The sequence below is a fragment of the Heteronotia binoei genome, chromosome 13, assembly GCF_032191835.1.
Source record: "Heteronotia binoei isolate CCM8104 ecotype False Entrance Well chromosome 13, APGP_CSIRO_Hbin_v1, whole genome shotgun sequence".
Classification (NCBI taxonomy): domain Eukaryota; kingdom Metazoa; phylum Chordata; class Lepidosauria; order Squamata; family Gekkonidae; genus Heteronotia; species Heteronotia binoei.
In genome coordinates, this window is record NC_083235.1 from 3,289,797 (window position 1) to 3,313,729 (window position 23,933).

At 50.9% G+C, this 23,933-nt stretch overlaps 1 protein-coding gene across 1 annotated transcript in view; it reads left to right on the plus strand.

The window, feature by feature from the left end:
- Positions 1-23,527, plus strand: part of LOC132581207 (phospholipid phosphatase 3-like) — a 57,374-nt gene extending 33,847 nt beyond the window's left edge. Inside the window, exons 2-6 of the mRNA XM_060252352.1 lie at positions 3,352-3,509; positions 7,236-7,510; positions 9,219-9,276; positions 13,696-13,872; positions 22,659-23,527. Coding sequence (XP_060108335.1) covers positions 3,352-3,509; positions 7,236-7,510; positions 9,219-9,276; positions 13,696-13,872; positions 22,659-22,760 — 770 coding nt within the window. The 3' untranslated portion in view covers positions 22,761-23,527. The remainder of the gene's footprint in view (positions 1-3,351; positions 3,510-7,235; positions 7,511-9,218; positions 9,277-13,695; positions 13,873-22,658) is intronic.
- Positions 23,528-23,933: the final 406 nt, after the last annotated feature.

The following is a 23,933-nucleotide window of genomic DNA, read 5'->3' on the forward strand; positions in this document are numbered from 1 at the left end:
CTGGCCTCACTTAATGCACAGCAGCCAAGAAGGTCTGAGCGCCTGCTCTGGCTGCAACGCCACTGAGGATGTTCTCCGCAGCTGAGAACGAAACGTCTGGAAGGAAAACTTTCTCCAGTAGAACACGGCACTTGAGCCCGAAAGATTCTACAAACCCTAATATGGGAACTTGTTTCTCTATATCTGGGGTGGGGAACCTTTTTTCTGCCAAGGGCCGTATCGATATTTATAACATCGTTTGCGGGCCATAAAAAATTATCAACTGAAAAAACAGTGCTCCGCCGAGGGAGAATGATTCAGGCCAGCAAAATTAATGCAAATCATTGTTTTTCAATTTGAAGTCATGTGGGGAGAGCCTAATCTGGCACACACACACTCACGGCCTGCCACCCTAGGCAATTGCGTAGGTCCAGGGCTTTTTTGTAGAAAAAGCCCAGCAGGAACTCAGTAGCATATTAGACCACATCCCCTAATATTAGCATATTAGGTCACACAATGATTAACGTATTAGGCCACACCATCTGGGATAATCAAGTGCAAACTGAACGGTTACAGTAACTTCTCCAGGCCCTGCAGCAATTCTGGCCGGCCAGCCAGGCCCCAGGGAGGCTGCCTCACAGTACATCTGGGCTCCGTGATCCCTGCCAGGCCCTGGGGAGGCTGCTGCACAGCGCGGCTGGGCCCCACAATCCTCGATGGCCAGCCAGGCCCCAGGGAGGCTGCCGCACAGTACATCTGGGCCCTGTGATCCCTGCCTGGCCCTGGGGAGGCTGCTGCACAGTGCGGCTGGGCCCCACAATCCTCGATGGCCAGTCAGGCCCCAGGGAGGCTGCCACAAGGCTCGGTTCGGCCCAGCAATCCCTGAGGGCCACACCAAGTGACTTCGAGGGCCACATATGGCCCTCGGCACGGAGGTTCCCCACCCCTGCTTTATATAGTGACTGAAGAAAGTTGGAGTCCAGTGGCACCTTTAAGACCAACAGTGTTTAATTAGCCAGTTTGGTGACTGGGGAAGGCAATGGCAAACCACCCCGTCAAAAGTCTGCCGTGAAAACGTGAAAGCAACGTCACCCCAGAGTCAGAAACAACTGGTGCTTGCACAGGGGACCTTTCCTTTCCTTGGTGTAGTGGTAAAGTGTGCGGACTCTTATCTGGGAGAACCGGGTTCAATTCCTCACTTCTCCACTTGCACCTCCTGATGTGACCTTGAATTAGTCACAAGTTCTCTCCAGGCTGTTCCTCTCAAGAGCAGTTTTTGTCAGAGCTCTCTCAGCTCCAACTACTTCCCGGGGTGCCTGTTGTGGGGAGGGGAAGGGAAGGGAAAAGAGAGTGTGAGCTGCTCTCTTTCCGGTAGTGAAGTGCAGGGCATAAATCCAGTCTCTTCTTCTAATTCTGGGTATAAGCTTTCACGCCCGTGCACGCTTTCTTTGTGTGCACACACCCACAAAAGTTTATACCCAGAACTGTTGGTCTTCACGGTGCAACTGGACTCAAACCTTGTTCTGCTGCTTCAGACCAACACGGCGGCTGCCCGCCTGGATCTCTATAGGTGGCAGGCGGGGGTGGGGGGGAGTGGGTTATAGAAAAAACCTAGCAGAAGCTCATTTGCATATTAGGCCACACCCTCTGATACCAAACCAGCCGGAACTACATTCCTGCTCAAAAAAAAAAACCCTATAGGTGACTGTTTTTCTTTCATGCGCAGGTCTCCGGGTGATGCACTCTCCATTTTATTCCCCCAGAGCACAATGTGCTGACTAGAGATGTAAAGGCCTGGGGAAAAAACGGGAAAAAATTTTTTTGGGGGGGGAGGAATGTTTTTTTCGCTGAAGCCTTTTTTGTTTTTCTAAAAAATTGAAAAAAAGAAATTAATTACGGAATGTTTTATTTTAGCATGAACATATGAACATATGAAGCTGCCTTATACTGAATCAGACCCTCGGTCCATCAAAGTCAGTATTGTCTTCTCAGACTGGTAGCGGCTCTCCAGGGTCTCAAGCTGAGGTTTTTCACACCTATTTGCCTGGACCCTTTTTTAGTTGGAGATGCCGGGGATTGAACCAGCTTCCCAAGCAGATGCTCTACCACTGAGCCACCGTCCCTCCCCTAATGATGAATACAATGTTTTAAAGGCAAGGTGGTCAAATAGTAAACAGTTCAGGAGATTGTTGCTCCATTTGTTACAATGACAAATAAATACTAGTTGAAAAGTAAATTCCGTTTGTAAGAATCGTTTGGAGACACTATATTTTTTAATAAGCTAGTTGTGATAATTTCATGCTGAGGTAAATTGTCCGTAGTCGTATTTTATGTTCCTAAAGTAACAGAATGACTTTCAGTCTGGAAAAGAAAAAAGAAGTGCTAATGTAGCATTTTTTTTCCATTTTGCTTTCCGTTTCTGTTCAACACCCCCCCCCCCCCAAAAAAGAAAAAAAAAACAGGTTTTTTTTCCCCGAGGTTCAAAATTTCCAGAAAGTTTACATCTCTAGCCCTGACACTGCTCCGTTTGGTGTAGTGGTTAAGTGTGCGGTCTCTTATCTGGGAGAACTGGGTTTGATTCCCCACTCCTCCACTTGGACCTGCTAGCATGGCCTTGGGTCAGCCATAGCTCTGGCAGAGGTTGTCCTTGAAAGGGCAGCTGCTGTGAAAGCCCTCTCCGGCCCCACCCTCCGCACAGGGTGTCTGTTGTGGGGGAGGAAGGGGAAGGAGATTGTGAGCCGCTCTGAGACTCTTCGGAGTGGAGGGCGGGATATAAATCCAATATCTTCATCTACCTCACAAGGTGTCTGTTGTGGGGGAGGAAGGTAAAGGAGATTGTGAGCCGCTCTGAGACTCTTTGGAGTGGAGGGCGGGATATAAATCCAATATCTTCATCTACCTCACTGGGTGTCTGTTGTGGGGGAGGAAGGGAAAGGAGATTGTGAGCCGCTCTGAGACTCTTTGGAGTGGAGGGCGGGATATAAATCCAATATCTTCATCTACCTCACTGGGTGTCTGTTGTGGGAGAGGAAGGGAAAGGAGATTGTGAGCCGCTCTGAGACTCTTTGGAGTGGAGGGCGGGATATAAATCCAATATCTTCATCTACCTCACTGGGTGTCTGTTGTGGGGGAGGAAGGGAAAGGAAATTGTGAGCCGCTCTGAAACTCTTTGGAGTGGAGGGCGGGATAGAAATCTTCATCTACCTCACAGGGTGTCTGTTGTGGGCAAGGACGGGAAAGGAGATTGTGAGCCGCTCTTGAGACTCTTTGGAGTGGAGGGCGGGATATAAATCCAATATCTTCATCTTCTTCTTCTTCTTCTTCTCCGTGTTGATAGATTTCCCTTTCTCACTCCCTACCTTCTCGCCGCAGCCTCCGTCCCCTTCTTCCTCTGTGAGGTCGGCCTGGTCTCCCCCGTGCGCCGTGGCTTCTTCTGCAACGACAGCAGCATCAGCTACCCGCTACGGCACTCGGAGACCGTCAGCGACTCCGTCCTCATCTCGGTGGGAATCCTCATCACCTCTCTAGCGGTGAGTCCTTTGTTAAAAGGTGGAAGAAGCGACACTAGCTGGTTCTTACTTGCAGCACACTCTGCTTCTGGGAGCTGTGCACACTTTTGAATAATGCTCAGAGCGAAAACGCATGCTTGCCAGACTCCCAGTGAAGAGAGCAGCGTGGCATCTATGGTAGGGTTGCCAAGCCCAATACAAGAAACATCTGGCAACTGTGGATAGAGAGAAGCATCTTTGGATTCAGTTCGATGTAGCGGTTAAGTTTGCGGACTCTTATCTGGGAGAACCTGGTTTGATTCCCCACTCCTCCACTTGCACCTGCTGGAATGGCCTTGGGTCAGCCACAGCTCTCTTATCTAGGAGAACCGGGTTTGATTCCCCACTCCTCCACTTGCACCTGCTAGCATGGCCTTGGGTCAGCCAGAGCTCTCTTATCTGGGAGAACTGGGTTTGATTCCCCCCTCCTCCAGTTGCACTTGCTGGAATGGCCTTGGGTCAGCCAGAGCTCTCTTATCTGGCAGAACTGGGTTTGATTCCCCCCTCCTCCAGTTGCACTTGCTGGAATGGCCTTGGGTCAGCCAGAGCTCTCTTATCTGGGAGAACCGGGTTTGATTCCCCACTCCTCCACTTGCACCTGCTGGAATGGCCTTGGGTCAGCCAGAGCTCTCTTATCTAGGAGAACCGGGTTTGATTCCCCACTCCTCCACTTGCGCCTGCTAGCATGGCCTTGGGTCAGCCAGAGCTCTCTTATCTGGGAGAAGCGGGTTTGATTCCCCCCTCCACCACTTGCACCTGCTGGAAGGGCCTTGGGTCAGCCAGAGCTCTCTTATCTGGGAGAACCGGGTTTGATTCCCCACTCCTCCACTTGCACCTGCTGGAATGGCCTTGGGTCAGCCAGAACTCTCTTATCTGGGAGAACCAGGTTTGATTCCCCACTCCTCCACTTGCAGCTGCTGGAATGGCCTTGGGTCAGCCAGAGCTCTCTTATCTGGGAGAACCGGGTTTGATTCCCCACTCCTCCACTTGCACCTGCTGGAATGGCCTTGGGTCAGCCAGAGCTCTCTTATCTGGGAGAACCGGGTTTGATTCCCCACTCCTCCACTTGCACCTGCTGGAAGGGCCTTGGGTCAGCCAGAGCTCTCTTATCTGGGAGAACAGGGTTTGATCCCCCACTCCTCCACTTGCAGCTGCTGGAATGGCCTTGGGTCAGCCAGAGCTCTCTTATCTGGGAGAACCGGGTTGGATTCCCCACTCCTCCACTTGCACCTGCTGGAAGGGCCTTGGGTCAGCCAGAGCTCTCTTATCTGGGAGAACAGGGTTTGATCCCCCACTCCTCCACTTGCAGCTGCTGGAATGGCCTTGGGTCAGCCAGAGCTCTCTTATCTGGGAGAACCGGCTTTGATCCCCCACTCCTCCACTTACACCTGCTGGAATGGCCTTGGGTCAGCCAGAGCTCTCTTATCTGGGAGAACCGGGTTCGATTCCCCACTCCTCCCCTTGCACCTGCTGGAATGGCCTTGGGTCAGCCAGAGCTCTCTTATCTGGGAGAACCGGGTTTGATTCCCCACACCTCCACTTGCACCTGCTGGGATGGCCTTGGGTCAGCCAGAGCTCTCTTATCTGGGAGAACCGGGTTTGATTCCCCACTCCTCCACTTGCACCTGCTGGAATGGCCTTGGGTCAGCCAGAGCTCTCTTATCTGGGAGAACCGGGTTTGATTCCCCACACCTCCACTTGCACCTGCTGGGATGGCCTTGGGTCAGCCAGAGCTCTCTTATCTGGGAGAACCGGGTTGGATTCCCCACTCCTCCACTTGCAGCTGCTGGAATGACCTTGGGTCAGCCAGAGCTCTCTTATCTGGGAGAACCGGGTTGGATTCCCCACTCCTCCACTTGCAGCTGATGGAATGGCCTTGGGTCAGCCATAGCTCTCTTATCTGGGAGAACTGGGTTTGATTCCCCACTCCTCCACTTGCAGATGCTGGAATGGCCTTGGGTCAGCCAGAGCTCTCTTACCTGGGAGAACCGGGTTGGATTCCCCCCTCCTCCACTTGCACCTGCTGGAATGGCCTTGGGTCAGCCAGAGCTCTCTTATCTGGGAGAACCGGGTTTGATTCCCCACTCCTCCACTTGCACCTGCTGGAATGGCCTTGGGTCAGCCAGAGCTCTCTTATCTGGGAGAACCGGGTTTGATTCCCCACTTCTCCACTTGCACTTGCTGAAATGACCTTGGGTCAGCCAGAGCTCTCTTATCTGGGAGAACCGGGTTTGATTCCCCACTCCTCCACTTGCACCTGCTGGAATGGCCTTGGGTCAGCCAGAGCTCTCTTATCTGGGAGAACCGGGTTTGATTCCCCACTTCTCCACTTGCACTTGCCGGAATGACCTTGGGTCAGCCAGAGCTCTCTTATCTGGGAGAACCGGGTGTGATTCCCCACTCCTCCACTTGCAGCTGCTGGAATGGCCTTGGGTCAGCCAGAGCTCTCTTATCTGGGAGAATTGGGTTGGATTCCCCCCTCCTCCACTTGCAGCTGCTGGAATGGCCTTGGATCAGCCAGAGCTCTCTTATCTGGGAGAACCAGGTTTGATTCCCCACTCCTCCACTTGCAGCTGCTGGAATGGCCTTGGGTCAGCCAGAGCTCTCTTATCTGGGAGAACTGGGTTTGATTCCCCCCTCCTCCACTTGCACCTGCTGGCATGGCCTTGGGTCAGCCAGAGCTCTCTTATCTGGGAGAACCGGGTTTGATTCCCCACTCCTCCACTTGCACCTGCTGGAATGGCCTTGGGTCACCAGAGCTCTGGCAGGGGTTGTCCTTGAAAGGGCAGCTGCTGGGAGAGCCCTCTCAGCCCCACCCACCTCACAAGGTGTCTGTCGTAGGAAGCTATGGGAGATTGTAAGCCGCTCGGAGTCTCTGATTCAGAGAAAAGGGCGGGGTATAAATCTGCAGTCTTCTTCTCCTTCTTCTTCTCATGAACTGTTATCAAGGACTTTCTGACATATTACCTGTTCCACAAGAGGGGACTGGATAAAGATATGGAGCAGAAATCCATCAATGGCTATTAGTCACAATGTATAGATGGCACTCTCTGTCTGGGGCAGGGATGCTCTGTATTCTTGGTGCTTGGGAGGGGCCCAGTGGGAGGGCTTCTAGTGTCCTGGCCCCACTGGTGGACCTCCTGATGGCACTTGGTTTTTTGGCCACTTTGTGACACAGAGTGTTGGACTGGCTGGGCCATTGGCCTGATCCAACAGGGCTTCTCTTACGTTCTTATGTCTGGGGCAGTGATGCTCTGCATTCTTGGTGTTTGGGGCGGCAACAGTGGGAGGGCTTCTAGTGTCCTGACCCCAGTGCTGGACCTCCTGACAGCAGCTGGGTTTTTTGGCCACTGTGTGACACAAAGCGTTAGACTGCATGGGCCATTGGCCTGATCCATCATGGCTTCTCTTATGTTCTCTGTAAACTTAAATCCCCTTTTTAAAAGGTCGAGGTAGTCCCTCTGTGCAAGCACCAGTCGTTTCCGAGTCTGGGATGATGTTGCATCAAAACATTTTCACGGCAGACTTTTGACGGGGTGGTTTGCCCTTGCCTTCCTCAGTCCTCTACACTTTCCCCCTAGCAAGCTGGGGACTCATTTTATGGACCTCGGAAGGATGGAAGGCGGAGTCAACCTGGAGCCGGCTAATCCCCTTACACTGTGGCTAACTCTTTTCATTATCTGCCTCCTCTGTTTTCTTCCTCCACAGATCACCCTCGGGGAAAGCTACCACGTCCACAACTTCCCCCACCGCTCTCACTCCGTCGTCCGCAACCCGTACGTGGTGGCCCTCTACAAGGAGATCGGGGCCTTCCTCTTTGGCTGCACGGTGGGCCAGTCCCTCACCAACATGGCCAAGGTGGCCGTGGGTCGGCTTCGCCCCCATTTCCTGGCCGTCTGTCGCCCCAACTTCACGCACGTCGACTGCTCTGCAGGATACGTGGAAGAGTATAGCTGCAGCGGCTCCGGGGAGAAGGAGGCAAGGTGCGGAGGAGGAGTGGGGAGCGTACTTGCTAGTCGAGACACGCAACCAAAAAAAAAAACATCCTGGAGATCACAAGTACAGGAAGCATATGAGTTTTGTTGTTGTAGTTGTTGATTTACCTTGCGTTGATGTGAGGGTCCTTGCCAGAAATTCTGTGGCCAGGATGAAATGCGTTGTGTTGTTATTTAATGGGAATAATGGTGGAACTGCTGCTACTAGTAGTAAGTACTGAGAGCCAGTTTGATGTAGTGGTTAAGTGCGTGGACTCTTAGCTGGCAGAACCGGGTTGGATTCCCCACTCCGCCACTTGCACCTGCTGGAATGGCCTTGCGTCAGCCATAGCTCTCTTATCTGGGAGAACCGGGTTGGATTCCCCACTCCGCCACTTGCACCTACTGCAATGGCCTTGGGTCAGCCAGAGCTCTCATAGGAGTTGTCCTTGAAAGGGCAGCTGCTGTAAGAGGTCTCTCAGCCCCACCTGCCTCACAGGGTGTCTGTTGTGGGAGGGAGGAGATTGTGACCTCTCTGAGACTCTGAGATTCAGAGTATAGGGCAGGATATAAATCCAATATCATCTTCTTCTGTAAGCAAGGATGGGTAGTTGGTACATGCCTCCCCTCAGACAACTATTAGTATTTCCCCCCATGCCTTTTACATAAAAAGTTTGCTTGTAGGGAGCTACTGTATTGATTCTGAAAACAACCTGAAAACTTACACTGGAATAAATTACTGTTGGTCTTTCCCATGCTGCTGCCCTCCTACTAGTAGTAATAATAACAAGTACTACTAGTAGCAGTAAGTACTACTGATACTATTATGTTAGTACAAATGATGAGTACCACTGAGTACTACTAGTAGCAAGTACTACTGGCAGCAAGCACTACTACTACTAGTATGTAGTACTACTACTAGTAGTAGTATGTAGTAGTAAGTCTATTCTGGCTTTTCATTCAACACTCCACAGGCCCTGTGGAGTTCACAAAAATAAAGCAATGTCTTAAGATGCCTGAATGAATTGCTCTCTCAATATTGTATAGGTTCTGAGTTTTGATTATTGTGTTATACTTCATTCCTGCTGCAGAGTAAGTCTCTGTGTCAGTCCGGAGTAAGTCTCTGTGTCAGTCCGGAGTAAGTCTCTGTGTCAGCCTTTGGGTCTCCTCCGCCTGGGCTCTTAAAGGAAACAGGGGAAGGGTTTTGAGGAGTGCCTCTAAACTGTGGAGCCCTGTGAGCAAAAATTCTACTTCATGAGCTACTGGTATTAAGGTTTTGAGCCACTGCATACGTTAATTCTCTCGGGGGCCATTTTTTCCTGAGCTGAGACAAAAATGCGTGAGGCGGAGGCTAAAAAACTGTGAGCTAGCTCACACTCAGTTTAGAGGGAACACTGGTTAGAGGCCTTCTTAGAGCAGGTAGGAAACATTATGGTCCAGTTTCTAAGTAATAAAATTTTTATTTAGCCCTTGTATCATGCCAAACGCTTTAAAGCCCTCGCCCAAAGAAAAAATGCGCTTTACTAATCAGCCGCAGGGGTTGGACAGACTTCCAAAGAAGGCATAGAAACGTCTTTAAAATCCCTATAGTTATATTGAGGCCTTTCACTAGCTGCCAAAAAAAAAAAATCACACTTTGTCAGGGCCTGAGAGCAGAACTTTCCGGTGCATTCGCTGAGCCCCGCCATCTTGTTGAAAATAACCTTTTCTTTTCCAGAAAGTCATTCTACTCGGGTCATGCCTCCTTTGCCATGTATTCCATGATGTACTTGGTGGTAAGTTCCTGAGCTGATGTTCACAAATCATAATTTATTGAGAGTGATGGTAGAACTGGTACTACTACTAGTAAGTACTATGTATAGTAAGTACTACTAGTCATACTTTTGGTACGGGGGTCTTTCTGGTCATATCTCTGGTGATCTTATAAGGTACACACTGTGTAAGACAGGTTGCTGGACTAGATGAACCAGGGGAGCCCTTGTTGGGCCAAACCGTGTCGGGCCAGGCCGTATGTGTACCTATTTAAGATGAGGTACCAGAGATAAACTTTATAAAGGACACAGACAAACACAATTAAAGATTTTAAAAAACTTAAAATAAAATATGCTTAAAACATTAGCATTTGTTGGTCTTAAAGGTGCTTTCTTTGTATCTCTCTCATGGAATCCAGGGACCTGGGCAAAGGAAGCTCTGGCTCTTTCCTTCCTTCCCCAGGGGGCCAGGAGGGGGAGGAGCCTCAGCCAATAGAAGGAAGAGAGGCTTGGCTCAGTAGCTCTGCTGTGCGATTGAGAGAGCCTGGCAAAGCAAGCTCTCCCTCCCCCCTTCTTCCCCAAGGGGGGGAGATTTTGCTCTGTAGCTCCTGTGCGATTGAGCAAGCCTTACAAAGCAAGCTGTGATGCAGAAGGAAGCCAGAGAGAGGGAGAAGGAAGCAGATGACAGCCAGTTGCTAGAGGGTCTGATAGGAGTCCTTTGAGGGCCTTATTAAGCCCCCGGGCCACATGTTTGACACCCCTGCCTTAGAGGTTTGGTTCCTCCTGGGACGCTGTCTGTGTTGTGGCACTTTGGACAGCTGTGCCGGACCCAAATGGGAATCTTACATGGATTCCTCCATTCTCTATTATTGTAACTTCAGAGAATCCGAGACGGGCCCCTGAATTTATCCTCCTATATTTAGACGAAGGATTATCCGAGCGTCACGATGGAGCCGCTTCCCCTCTGGGAAGGCTCTGATGCCAGGGTGTGGCTGGAAGGGGAAAGAGAAGTGGGTGAGGCCCTCAGGCCCAGGCTGTCTCTGAACCTCTTGACCTGCTGTCCCCGAACCTCTTGAACTGTGATGGTGGAACTAGTACGTTTCGTAGCAAGCGCTATGAGTAGTTGAACACCTGAGGCAAACTCTCCCTAGAGGCGTTTTGGCAGAATGGCTTGTGAGGGGCAAAGGTTCGTACCTCTTAGTCCCGAGTTAAAAAAAATATTTCGATCGCTTGAAAAACCTCCATCCAGATTAATTAACATTCTTTCCTGTACCTGTGTCGTCCAAATTGATATTCGAACCGTTATTACAGTGGTCACCCAGGAGCACTTGTTCTTCCAGAAATTGTAAAGTTTTTCTTGAATTTTGGAAGAATAGTCATTATCAGGGCTTTTTTCTTTGTAGCAGGAACACATGTTGAAGATACTCATACACAAGTAGCCTAATATTCAAAGCTGGAAGCTTTATATACTGCCTTCTCGAAGATTTGAGGAGCAGTTGCATGCATAAGAAATGTCCAGTATTCAGTGAAGGGAGGTATCCCGGGATAAAGATGGAAGATTTATATTATGCAAGGGTTTGCATAAAGATAATACAGTTTATACCCCTAGTGCTTTTTTGTAGCAGGAACTCCTTTGCATATTAGGCCATGCGTCCCTGCTGCAGCCAATCCCCCTGGAGCTGACAGTAGGCCCTGTAAGAAGAGCCCTGTAAGCTCTTGCCGGATTGGCTACATCAGGGATATGCAGGGGTGGAATTCTAGCCAGAGCTCCTTTGCATATTAGGCCACACCCCTCTGATGTAGCCAATCCTCCTGGAGCTGACAGTAGGCCCTGTAAGAAGAGCCCTGGAAGCTCTTGCAGGATTGGCTACATCAGGGATATTCAGGGGTGGAATTCTAGCAAGAGCTCCTTTGCATATTAGGCCACACCCCCAGATGTAGCCAATCCTCCTGGAGCTTCCAGTAGGCCCTGTAAGAAGAGCCCTGGAAGCTCTTGCAGGATTGGCTACATCAGAGAGCCCTAACTCGTCTTTGGATGGGAGACCTCCAAGGAATACCAGGGTGGGGTTGCCAGCCTCCAGGTGGTGACTGGAAATCTCCTGGGATGGCAACGGATCTCCGGGCACCTGAGATCAGTTCCCCTGGAGAAAACGGCCACTTTGGAATCATAGAATCATAGAGTTGGAAGGTATGCTGTATGGCATTAGACCCCAATGAAGTCCCTTCCCCAGCCCTGCCCTTTTTAGGCTCCAACCCCAGAATCTCCAGGTATTTCCCAAAGCAGGGCTGGCAACCCTAGGTGATGCAGAGACCGTAAATGGCAAGCGGCTTCTGGATGCCTCTTGATTTGAAAACCTCACCAGGGACAGGGTTACGAGGGCCGAATCTGACATAAATGAGACTTTGTCGGGCTCAGCCATGTTGGGTTGGGCCAGGCCGTGTGTGTACCTATTTATGACTAGGTGGCAGAGATATAAGCTTTATAAAGGACACAGAAAAACACAACGCTTAAAAAAAAAACCCTTAAAACTTTAACATTTGGTCTTAAAGGTGCTTTCTCAGTATTTCTCCCATGGGGTCCTGGGAACTGGGCAAAGGAGGCTGTGGTTCTTTCCTTCCTTCCCTAGGGGACCAGGAAGGGGAGGAGCCTCAGCCAATAGAAGGAAGAGAGGCTTGGCTCAGTAGCTCTGCTCTGTGATTGAGAGAGCCTGGCAAAGCAAGCTCTCCCTCCCTCCCCAAGGGAGGAGCCTCAGCCAACGGAGAAAACAGAGGTTTTGCTTTGGCGATCCCATGTGGCTGAGCAAGCCAGTCAAAGCAACTGCGAAGGAAGCGGATGACATCCCGTTGCTCAGGGCCCTGATAGGAGCCCTCCGGGGGCCTGATTCGGCCCTGAGACCGTATATTTGACACCCCTGCAAAGTCAGCTGTGACTTGATGGCAGTTTTCACTTCCACAGCATTTCTTTAACTACTTGCCTGGGAAATTAAATGGCCCATCTGCTTCCACCAGAGTTGCCTACCTGACTTATCCTCAGCCCTGTCTTATCTTCATCGCCCTATCACAGGGGTGGCCAACAGTAGCTCTCCAGATGTTTTTGGCTACAATTCCCATCAGCCCCAGCCATTGGCCATGCTGGTAGTGGTAGATAACTCACTGAAAATGTCAAGACACTGTGCGATTGCAATAAAAAAGGCCATCGCCATGCTGGGAATTATTAGGAAGGGAATTGAAAACAAATCGGCTAGTATCATAATGCCCCTGTATAAATCGATGGTGCGGTCTCATTTGGAATACTGTGTACAATTCTGGTCACCGCGCCTCAAAGGATATTATAGCATTTGAGAAAGTGCAGAAAAGGGCAACTAGAATGATTAAAGGGTCGGAACACTTTCACTATGAAGAAAGGTTAAAACGCTTAGGGCTCTTTAGTTTGGAGAAACATCGACTGCGGGGTGACATGATAGAGGTTTACAAGATTATGCAAGGGATGGAGAAAGTAGAGAAAGAAATACTTTTCTCCCTTTCTCACAATACAAGAACTCGTGGGCACTCAATGAAATTGCTGAGCAGTCAGGTTAAAATGGATAAAAGGAAGTCCTTCTTCACCCAAAGGGTGATTAACATGTGGAATTCACTGCCACAGGAGGTGGTGGCGGCTACAAGCATAGCGAGCTTTAAGAGGGAATTGGATAAAAATACGGAGCAGAGGTCCATCAGTGGCTATTAGCCACAGTGTGTGCGTGTATATATATATATGTGTGTGTGTGTGTGTGTGTAGTTTGCCTACTCCCACACGCTGGCTCTGATTATATCAGCTCAGCATCTACCTTAAAAAGCTTCTTGAATTAGAATTGTCATCATAAAACCTGACTCCCATCATACTTTTTAAACGACTTTCTCCTACGTAGCCACAGTGGCATGAGGAAGATTTCCATCTGTCTACTTTATATGGTTTGGTTATTTTCCCAGGGTTTTTTGGGGGGTGGGGGGGGGGGGTGGGGAGAGAATATGAGAAAGTATGTCAAATCTTCGAGTTCAGCAAAATTCTCATAGGGGGTTTGAACCGTGGAGTCCAGAAGCAAGTATTGCGGGGAGGGGGTTTTAAAAGAAAGAGCGCAATAAAATTTAAAAGTTCTGGAGCTCTGCTCCTGTGAGCTTCTGCCTGAAATGAGGCTGGCTGTAGACACATTCATGGCCTGAAAACAGGGATCTGTGCCCTTTCGTGTGCTGCCTTCCTCCTTCTGTTTCCAGCTCTTCCTTTTTATCCCTTGCACGTTCCATGAGAAGACCGTGTCATTCACAATGGATTGGGGCCAGCCGCTGATATCCTCCGTCACCCCAGACTCAAGATATCATGAATCAGACAGGCAGATCTTTCTTTCTGTGTTTGGCTGTCTGGGCTTGGCTCACTTTTGTTCCTCTTTCTGGCTCTTCTTTCCCCAGTTCTACCTGCAGGCGCGCTTCACCTGGCGAGGCGCTCGGTTACTCCGGCCACTGGTCCAGTTTGTGCTGCTGATGCTAGCCATGTACACGGGACTGACCCGCATCTCGGACTATCGGCACCACCCCTCGGATGTGGCCGTGGGACTGCTGCAGGGAGCGCTGGTGGCCTACTGGGTGGTAAGTTGGCACCTACTCCTCGCTGCCCACCTTCTCCGTATCTGCCTGGCTGCCTTGTGGGGGACCGTGGGTTCTTTGTTGTGGGTCGTGTAGGACTATTTGAGGTAGGTCCTTGCTGGGTTATCCACAGGTGTGGTGGGAGATGCCAGCATCCTTCTTATCTTGGCCTCTATGCCCTGTTGGCCCTCCAGGGGAACTGGTTGGCCACTGGGTGAGTTAGGATGCTGGACTGGATGGACCCTCACTGGTCTGACCCAGCAGGGCTCTTCTGATGTTCTTCTCAGGGGAAGGCCTCAGCCTCTCTGCCCTGTTGTAGGCCCTCCAGAGGAACTGGTTGGCCACTGTGTGAGACAGTGGGCTGGACTAGATGGACCGTCCCTGGTCTGATCCAACAGGGCTCTTCTGATGCTCTTCTCAGGGGAAGGCCTCGGCCTCTCTGTCCCATTGTTGTCCCTCCAGAGGAACTGGCTGGCCCCTGTGTGAGACAGGAGGCTGGACTAGGTGGACCCTCCCTGGTCTGACCCAGCAGGGCTCTTCTGATGTTCTTCTCAGGGGAAGGCCTCAGCCTCTCTTCTCCATTTTCTACTGCAGACTAACATGGCTACTTCCAAAAAATTAAATTCAGGCAGCGTTCCTCTTCTTTTGGGAGCCAGTTTGGTGTAGTGGTGAAGTGTACGGACTCTTATCTGGAAGAACCGGGTTTGATTCCCCACTCATCCACGTGCACCTGCTGGTGTGACCTTGGGTCAGCCACAAGTTCTCTCAAGGGGCTGTTTCTGTCAGAGCTCTCTCAGCCCCACCTACCTCCCAGGGTGTCTGTTGTGGGAAGGGGAAGGAAAAGGAGATTGTAAGCTACTCTGAGGCTTTGGCTAGCAATGGGCGGGTATAAATCCATTCTCTTCTCCTTCTCCTTCTCTTTTGCATAAAGTACCAGCCAGCTTTTCCCACCTAGTTTTGCATAATTCATGAGAGCCAGGAAGCTGAAATCCTGCCTTATGACCTCTTCAAAAATGTTATCCCTCTGGGTTTTGGGACAGCTCAGACCACACCCTTCCAAACCGATCCTCACAGCCTTGGGGGATAGAATTTTTAAAAAGAAAAGCAAGGCCCCCGCGAAACACTGCACCGCAAGCCACGTTCTACAACAGGTCTGTGAACTCTTGGCTCCCATGAGGCAGTTGGATGACTGCAGAAGAGGGGCACAAATCAGACCCTGGGCCTGTCTGGTTCCACTTCCTGTTTCGAAACGCGGAGTGTCTCCAGGCAGGCGACAGGCGGGGGAGGAAGAAAACAGCCTTTTCCTCGTCGTATTTCCCCTGCTGTATGAATATGTTGTGTGCTTGGCACCATCCGTGTGCACAAAGACTCCCAGGTTGCAAGAAGACTGGCCCCTGCCCCAAACAAACTCAAGATGGAGAAACGAGAGGCAACCATGAGAGGGGAAGGAGGGAGGGAGAAACAGAGGAAGAATCCATTCAGTTCAACTGGATATATTGGGACTCTGTTTCGATTGTGGGAAGAGTCTGAGGACTACGCCAGTGGCGGCCAAACTGTGGCTCTTTCACACATATTGTGTGGCTCTCGAAGCCCCCGCCCATCCCACTGGCCGGCTTGGAGAAGGCATTTCTCTCTTTAAATCACTTCTCCAAGCTAGCAGGCAACTTGGAGAATGCATCTAAAGTTAAAGTTACTTTCTTTCTGCCTCTCCCTCCCCATCTCCTTCCTTCCCTCCCTCCCTCCCTCTTACGGCCCTCAAACATCTGATGTTTATTCTCTGTGGCTCTTACACTAAGCAAGGTTGGCCACAAGCTTTTTCAAGGCTGTTCTGCTCATGAGCAGTTTCTGTCAGAGCTCTCTCAGCCCCACCTACCTCGCAGGCAGGGCTCCCTCTAACCTGAGTTAGCGTGAGCTAGCTCACAGATTTTTAGCCTCCAGCTCACACACTTCTGCCTCAGCTCAAGAAAAATGGCTCCAGAGCAAACAAATTTATGCAGGAGCTCACAGCTTTTATGCCAGTAGAAGCCCAGAGTCGCTGTGCAGAGGCTGGCAGTGGCAAACCGCCTCTGTTCGAAACCCCTACAGGGTCGGCGTTAAGTCAGTTGCGACTTGAGTACAAAGCAAACAGACAGGCCCAGGCATTTGCGGCTCCCTTTGGGAGAAGCTCCTGAACTCCCCTCCCTCCCGTTTTCACTCCTTCCTTAACCGAACGGCCTCTTTTATTTGCCACGGCGGCGTTGGGAACCACGAGGCGTCGGGCATCTCAGCTCCGGCTGAGCCAGGGGATGGGAGCTACCAGGAAGCAGGGAAGGAAGCGCACGCCCTCGCCGGCATTGTGTGCAGGCTGCAGGGAGGAAATCCTTCAACTTCCCACCCTGGCTGGGCGATTGGAGCTCCACCCAGTAGCCTCCGGGGCAGCCAAGAGAGAGAGCCGGCAGAACCTGGGAGATCACATTCCTTGCTGCTGCTGCTGCTGCTGCTGCTCTGAATTCTCACCTTGCAGAGTTTGGAGACAATGAAGGCACCTGAACGTTCAGTAATTTTAGCTGCTTGTGTACTAGAGGGAAGAGATCTCAAGAGAGAACTGGCTGAAAGCGGACAGGAGGACAGGGGAGAAGGTGGCACGGCCCGCTAGAGACACAGGCAGCTTTTAAAGCCTACTGCTTAGCTCTAAGGGCCAAACTCGAAATAATATAACAGCAACACCATTCTAATGCCTGCACAACACAACTCCAGTCGGTCTCACTCGTTGGAGTAGAACCCTTTGCCTTGACTACACTTTGTCTCTGGTTGGAACATGAGAACATCAGAAGAGCCCTGCTGGATCACACCAGTCGCTCCATCTTGTACAACACCCATCTCGCTCAGTGGCCAACCGGTTCCTCTGGAGGGCCATCAACACGGCACGGAGGCCGAGGCCTTCATAAGAATATCAGAAGGGCAGACCAGTATTCCATCTAGTCCAGCCTCCTGTCTCACACAGTGGCCAGCCAGTTCCTCTGGAGGGCCAACAACAGGGCAGAGAGGCCGAGGCCTTCCCCTGAGAAGAACATCAGAAGAGCCCTGTTGGATCAGACCAAGGATGGTCCATCTAGTCCAGCCCACTGTCTCACACAGTGGCCAACCAGTTCCTCTGGACGGTCAACAACAGGGCAGAGAGGCTGAGGCCTTCCCCTGAGAAGAACATAAGAGGAGCCATGCTGGATCAGACCAGTGAGGGTCCATCTAGTCCAGCCTCCTGCCTCACACAGTGGCCACCCAGTTCCTCTGGACGGTCAACAACAGGGCAGAGAGGCTGAGGCCTTCCCCTGAGAAGAACATAAGAGGAGCCATGCTGGATCAGACCAGTGAGGGTCCATCTAGTCCAGCCTCCTGTCTCACAGTGGCCAACCAGTTCCTCTGGAGGGCCTACAACAGGGCAGAGAGGCTGAGGCCTTCCCCTGAGAAGAACATCAGAAGAGCCCAGCTGGGTCAGACCAGGGAGGGTCCATCTAGTCCAGCCTCCTGTCTCACACAGTGGCCAACCAGTTCCTCCGACAGGGCAGAGAGGCTGAGGCCTTCCCTGATGTTGCCTCCTGGCTCTAAGATTCTGTGGTCGACTGCCTCTGAATGTGGAGGCTTCCCTCAGCCCCCATGGCTGGTAGCCACTGATATCCTCCACGAATCTACCTAATCCCCTTTGAAAGCTGTTTATTCGTGTGTCCGTCACTGTGTCCTCTGGCAGGGAATTCTAAAAGGGCCAGGGCTGTCTGTCTGTCTCACACGCCCCCAGGGTAGATCCAGCTAGGTAGCCGGTCTGGTCTGCAGAAGTGTCCCTGCACACAAAAGCTCATACCTTGAGTAAAACTTCGTTGGTCTTCAAAGATGACTCGGGATTCTTCACTTTATTCTGTGCCCACAAAGGTTAACCTGATTTAATGTCTCTCACCGATTGGCCTTTAACCTCTCCTCTGACCAGGGGAACCCCATGTACCCCCCCCCAAAAAAAAAATAATATGTCAAAGTTCAACAGAAATGACAACTCGGGAGGGGGGAGGTCTTAATACCACTCAACTTGTGGCTGAAGCAGCCCACCTTCCCAGGCAATAACCCCCCTCCCAGTAGAACTTCCCCGCCCCCTCCCATTCCACAAATCTCTCCACTGCACCTGTGGCAGGGTGTTAACCTGTATCATGAAGATGATTATATTGGATTTATATCCCACCCTCCACTCCAAATCTCAGAGTGGCTCACAGTCTCCTTTACCTTCCTCCCCCACAACAGACACCCTGTGAGGCGGGTGGGGCTGAGAGAGCTCTCCCAGAAGCTGCCCTTTCAAGGACAGGGTCTCAGAGTGGCCTACAATCTTCTTTCCCTTCCTCCTCCACAAAAGACACCCTGTGAGGTGGGTGGGGCTGAGAGAGCTCTCCCAAAAGCTGCCCTTTCAAGGACAGAGTCTCAGAGAGGCCTACAATCTCCTTTATCTCCCTCTCCCACAACAGACACCCTGTGAGGTGGGTGGGGCTGAGAGAACTCTCCCAGCAGCTGCCCTCTCAAGGACAACTTCTGCGAGAGCTCTGGCTGACCCAAGGCCATTCCAGCCACTGCAAACGGAGGAGTGGGGAATCAAACCCGGTTCTCCCAGATAAGAGTCCGCGCACTTAACCACTACTCCACACTGGGTCTCTATTTCCAGGCTAAAGCTGTGTTTGCGAGAGGGATCATTTCCTGGTAATAACAGTCCCAGACAAAGAACGAACTCAGACCCCAGGTTATACAGTTTCGTGAGTTTATTAGTATATAAGCTCCGACAAGGATTTTCTTTTTTTAATCACATTAAGAATTTTCAGAACATTCCCCAACGCAGAAAAATACTTGAGAGCATATGGCTTAGCTCAAACTAAATTAACCCTACCATGAATGAAGCAGTAGCTTTTCTTGAAGCAGCATAAAGCAATGAAGGTCCTGTGAATTTAGGGGCAGCTATTTGTGAGTTTCCTGCGTTGTGCAGGGGGTTGGACTAGATGACCCTGGAGGTCCCTTCCAACTCTAGGATGCTATGATTCTAGAGCTACGCTAGCGAATGAGAGAAAAGGCTAGGCAACCATCTCCCTGATTCTCTAGGAAGGAGTAGTGACCAAAAGATGGCATAGTAGGCAGTGGCTATACCTCCAAGAGGTCTTCCTTGAGATAATAGATTCAGGTGGGCTACCATGTTGGTTTGAAGCTATAGAACAGGGGTGGCCAACGGTAGCTCTCCAGATGTTTTTGCCTACAACTCCCATCAGCCCCAGCCATCAACCATGCTGGCATTTTCAACAGAGGCTAGAAGGCCATCTGATAGCAATGAGGATCCTGTGAATTTAGGGGGAGGGGTTTGTGAGTTTAGAGCAATGCTGAGTCTGTGAATTTAGGCAGATCATGAGAAGGAGGGCAGGAACGGTTGCATCAGTGCTTGGTTCTCGTGGCCCTTTCTTACACGCCCAGGGAAATGCTGATTCACACTTTGGGTTCAGCGATTTTTCTCTAAGCCAGTTTGGCCAGGGATCCTGGAGGGTTTTGCCATCTTCTGGGCATGGAGCAGAGGCTCTGGGGACGTATGTGTGTGTAGAAGGGAGAGATTTGTGAATTGCCTGCACTGTGCAGGGGCTTGGACTAGATGACCCTGGTGGTTCCTTCCATCTCTATGATTCTTCTAACCCAATCAGGTTCTTATAACTAGGCCAGGATCTTCACCAATTGGACGATAGGCTACTTTGGCAAAAATTATTATATAGTGATGAAAAACACACGTGACATGTCTGGGTTTTCTCCAGCCCCAAACACCCCAAATTTATATCATAGAATCATAAAGTTGGAAGGGACCTCCAGGGTCAACCAGTTCAACCCCTTGCACAGTGCAGGAAACTCAAATATCTCCCCCTAAATTCACAGGATCTTCATTGCTGTCAGATGGCCATCTAGCCTCTGTTGAAAAACCTCCAAGGAAGGAGAGCCCACCACCTCCCAAGGAGGAAGCCTGTTCCACTGAGGAACCACTCTAACAGTCAGAAAGTTCTTCCTAATGTTGAGCCGGAAACTCTTCTGATTGAATTTCAACCCATTGGTTCTGGTCCTGCCTTCCAGGGCCACAGAAAACAGTTCCACCCCATCCTCTATAGAACAGCCCTTCAAGTCCTTGAAGATGGTGATCAGATCACCTCTCAGCCACCTACTCTCCAGGCTAAACATCCCCAGCTCCTTCAAACTTTCTTCATTGGACTTGGTCTCCAGTCCCCTCATCATCAAGGGGTGTGGCCTAATATGCAAATGAGTTCCTGCTGGGCTTTTTCATTTGTCTTAAAGGTGCTTTCTTTGTATTTCTCCCATGGGATTCATGGAATTGGGCAAAGGAAGCTCTGGCTCTTTCCCTCCCCAGGGGACCAGGAGGGGGAGAAGCCTCAGCCAACAGAAAGAAGAGAGGCTTGGCTCAGTCGCTCTGCTGTGCAATTGAGAGAACCTGACAAAACAAGCTCTCCCTTCCCCCCCCCCTTCCTCCCCAAGAGAGAAGCCGCAGCCAATGGAGAAAATAGAGGTTTTGCTCTCTAGCTCCTGTACGATCGAGCGAGCCTTGCAAAGCAAGCTGTTACACAGAAAGAAGCAAGAGAGAGGGAGAAGGAAGCAGATGACAGCCAGTTGCTCGGGGGGCCTGATAGGAGCTCTCCAGGGGCCTGATTTGGCCCCCAGGCCAGATGTGTGACACCCCTGATGTAGTATATACAGGTGTGCATTGATTTGGATGACGCAGCATCGTTTCCAGATTGCTTCATGGCCGCATTAAAATGCATTACAAGAAACTTTCCCAACAAAGTTTGAGTCCAGTGGCACATTTTAAGACCCGCAAAGTTTTATTCAAGGTATAAAGCTTTCATGTGCACACACACTTCTTGCACAAGGCAGCTTCTTTATACCCTGAATGAAACTTTGTGGGTCTTCAAGGTGCCCCCGAACTCAAGCTTTGTTCTGCTGCTTCAGACCAACATGGCGACTCACCTGAATCTAAGAACATTTCAGACAGGCAGAGGAAGAGAGACGGGGAGAAGAGGCCTGCTCCTTCTGCTTGGGTCGGCGTTCAGATCTGTCCCAGACTTTGCCTCCCTTTTCCCACTCAGGCTTCAACGCCAGCGGTCTGGTCATGAAGGCCTTTATAGGACTTGAATCCCTCCTTTTCTTCTGAAAAAGGATTTTTATTCTATTGATTTGCATTTGGGAGAAAAAGGGGTTTTCCTGGGGAACATTTTTTTTTTAAGATCTGAAATCTATCTAAGCTGGCAAAGTCCTCGCCACCTGGCTTGGTTCCTGCAGCTCAGGTAAGTTGATATTTGCCGGCCTTGCTAATTATTAATCTGCCCTTACCTCCTCCTACCCGACTCCCACGGGCAGGAAAACAAAGTTATCTCGACGGCTAAGCCGAGGTCTTCCTTCCGCTTCTCCTCTGTCCATCTCCTAGGGTGCTTGTGAAACTCTGAGGGTGTATTAAAAAGAAACAGAGAGATCTTGCCAGCAATTTCATTCTGTTTGCATAGCCCAGAGCAGTTTATTTGCCAAAGCCATAGAGTTCAGTCAACTGCCATCTCCTCGTTCTGGGAAATCAGCCAGTGTTTATAGCCAGTGCTTTCTCTTTCTTTCTTTCTTTCTTTCTTTCTTTCTTTCTTTCTTTCTTTCTTTCTTTCTTTCTTTCTTTCTTTCTTTCTTTCTTTCTTCTCTTCCTTCCTTTCTTTCTCTCTCCCTCCTTCCCTCCCTCTCTCTCTCCCTCCCTCCTCTTTCTTTCTCCCTCCCTCCTCTCTCTTTCTTTCTTCCTTCCTTCCTCCCTTCTCTTTCTTTCTTTCTCCCTCCCTTCCTCCCTCCCTTCTCTTTCTTTCTTTCTTTCTTTCTTTCTTTCTTTCTTTCTTTCTTTCTTTCTTTCTTTCTTTCTTTCTTTCTTTCTTTCTTCCTTCCTTCCTTCCTTTCTCTCTCCCTCCTTCCCTCCCTCCCTCCCTCTCTCCCTCCCTCCCTTCTCTTTCTTTCTCCCTCCCTCCTCTCTCTCTTTCTTTCTTCCTTCCTTTCTCTCTCCCTCCTTCCCTCCCTCCCTCTCTCTCTCCCTCCCTCCCTTCTCTTTTTCTTTCTCCCTCCCTCCCTCCTCTCTTTCTTTCTTCCTTCCTTTCTCTCTCCCTCCTTCCCTCCCTCCCTCCCTCTCTCTCTCCCTCCCTTCTCTTTCTTTCTCCCTCCCTCCTCTCTCTCTCTTTCTTTCTCATGGTTTCTCATTGGTTCAGGCCTTCCCCTAGTCCAGAGGTGGCCAAACTTGCTTAATGTAAGAGCCACATAGAACAAACATCAAATGTTTGAGACCTGCAAGTCACAAACATCAGATGTTGGAAGGAAGGAAAGTAGATGGAGGGGGGGAGGCAGAGGTGGAAAGAAAGCCACTTTAAATGCATTCTCCAAGCTGCTGGCTGGCCTGGCTTGGCGAAGTGATTGGAAGAGAGCAATGCCTTCTCTAAGCTGGCCGATGGGGCTGTGGGGACTTAGAGCCACACAATGTGTGTGCGAGAGCCACATGTGGCTCCCGAGCCTTAGTTTGGCCACTCGTGCCCTAGTCTAACAGAGGGCTGTCAGCACAGGTCATCGTGGTCCAGATGTTCACTGCTTGGTCTCCTGAGGCCCAACCAGTGTGATGGCAGAGAGAGGTGCCAGGCCAGTGTCCCACCTGACCGTTACTATGAGGCTCCAACTCCCAGGGACCTTTGGCCATCTCTCATTTGGTCTTTTCTCTTTTACTTCCCCATTTCTAGGCCTTCCACGTTTCTGGCATGTTTCACCACAAGCACCGGCCCCGTCACCTGCCCGCCGTCATCTTGGACAGTCCCAGCTCAGACGGCCACACCGATTGCTAAGGAGGCATGACTGTCTCGTGGGTGCTCTGCTCTTGGAGGTTGAGGGGCACTCTTTGTCTGGCTGGATTTGTGGGCCTGCCGAAAACTCCCTTGACCAATCGTGCCATTTCCCGGCATCGACGGCTGAACATTTAGGCACGAATGAGTCAGACGGGAGCCACTTTCTCGGTGACGCTAGGGAACGGTTTCCCTGCAATCTGCTCATATCTACCCTGAAACAGCTGCTGGGAAAGGAAGAGGAAAGAGAGACACCGGGGCAGATTTATGCCAGCGCCAAAGAGTTCTCCACCCTCCCAGCGTCGCAGGGGACAATCTGTTCCTTCTCCGAATCAGAGTTTTCAAGCCATTCCCCTCTTAAGCTTCTCCTCTCTGAATGGATTCGAGGTTCCCGTCTCTGCTGGCTCTGGTTTTCTCTTAGATGAGACTCAGGAAGGAAGCTCCAGGAGGAAAGCCCACGTTTTTGACGGAAGAAGACGCCGGCGGTTTGGAGGGACGGATTCCTCCACGAAACATGACACGCCCCAGACTGCCTGGCTCGGAGGAGAACGGATGGCCGCGGCGCTTGAGCGTGCCTCACCTACCTGCAAAGACACTGCGTGCCCTGCAGAAAGGTGCACATGAAGGAATGAACCACAGACTCTGTAAAAGCGGGGGGGAGTGAAGGTCTAGAACTGGCGGGATGTGCTGCCAAACCCCGTGCCCCCCCTCCGCCCCCTTTCCACCCCCCATAATGTGAATGGCGTTTTTGTAATAAATGGTACTGGGAATTCTCTTGTTTCGTAACTGTGATTTGGTTCCGGAGGGGCAGGGAGGTTTGGTGTGGTGAGGGGACTGTGGCGCCTCCCCACTTCTGGGCCTCAGTTGCTCCACCTTGCCCAGGGAGAGGAGACCAGTCCTGCTGCAATTCCACACCTGGGATCTGCCGTGCGGCCCAGCTTTCATGTACGCCAATAGGTTTCTAGTCCTGGAGACTCTTTTGGGAAGCAGTGTGTGCGAAAGAGATCTTGGGGTACTAGTGGACTGTAAACTAAATATGAGCATCGATCCAGGCGGGCGGCCATGTTGGTCTGAAGTGGTAGAACAAAGCAGGAGTCAAGTGTCACCTCGAAGAACAACGAAGTTTGATTCAGAACGGAAGCTTTCGTGTGCTCTCTGAGCACACTTCGCCAGACA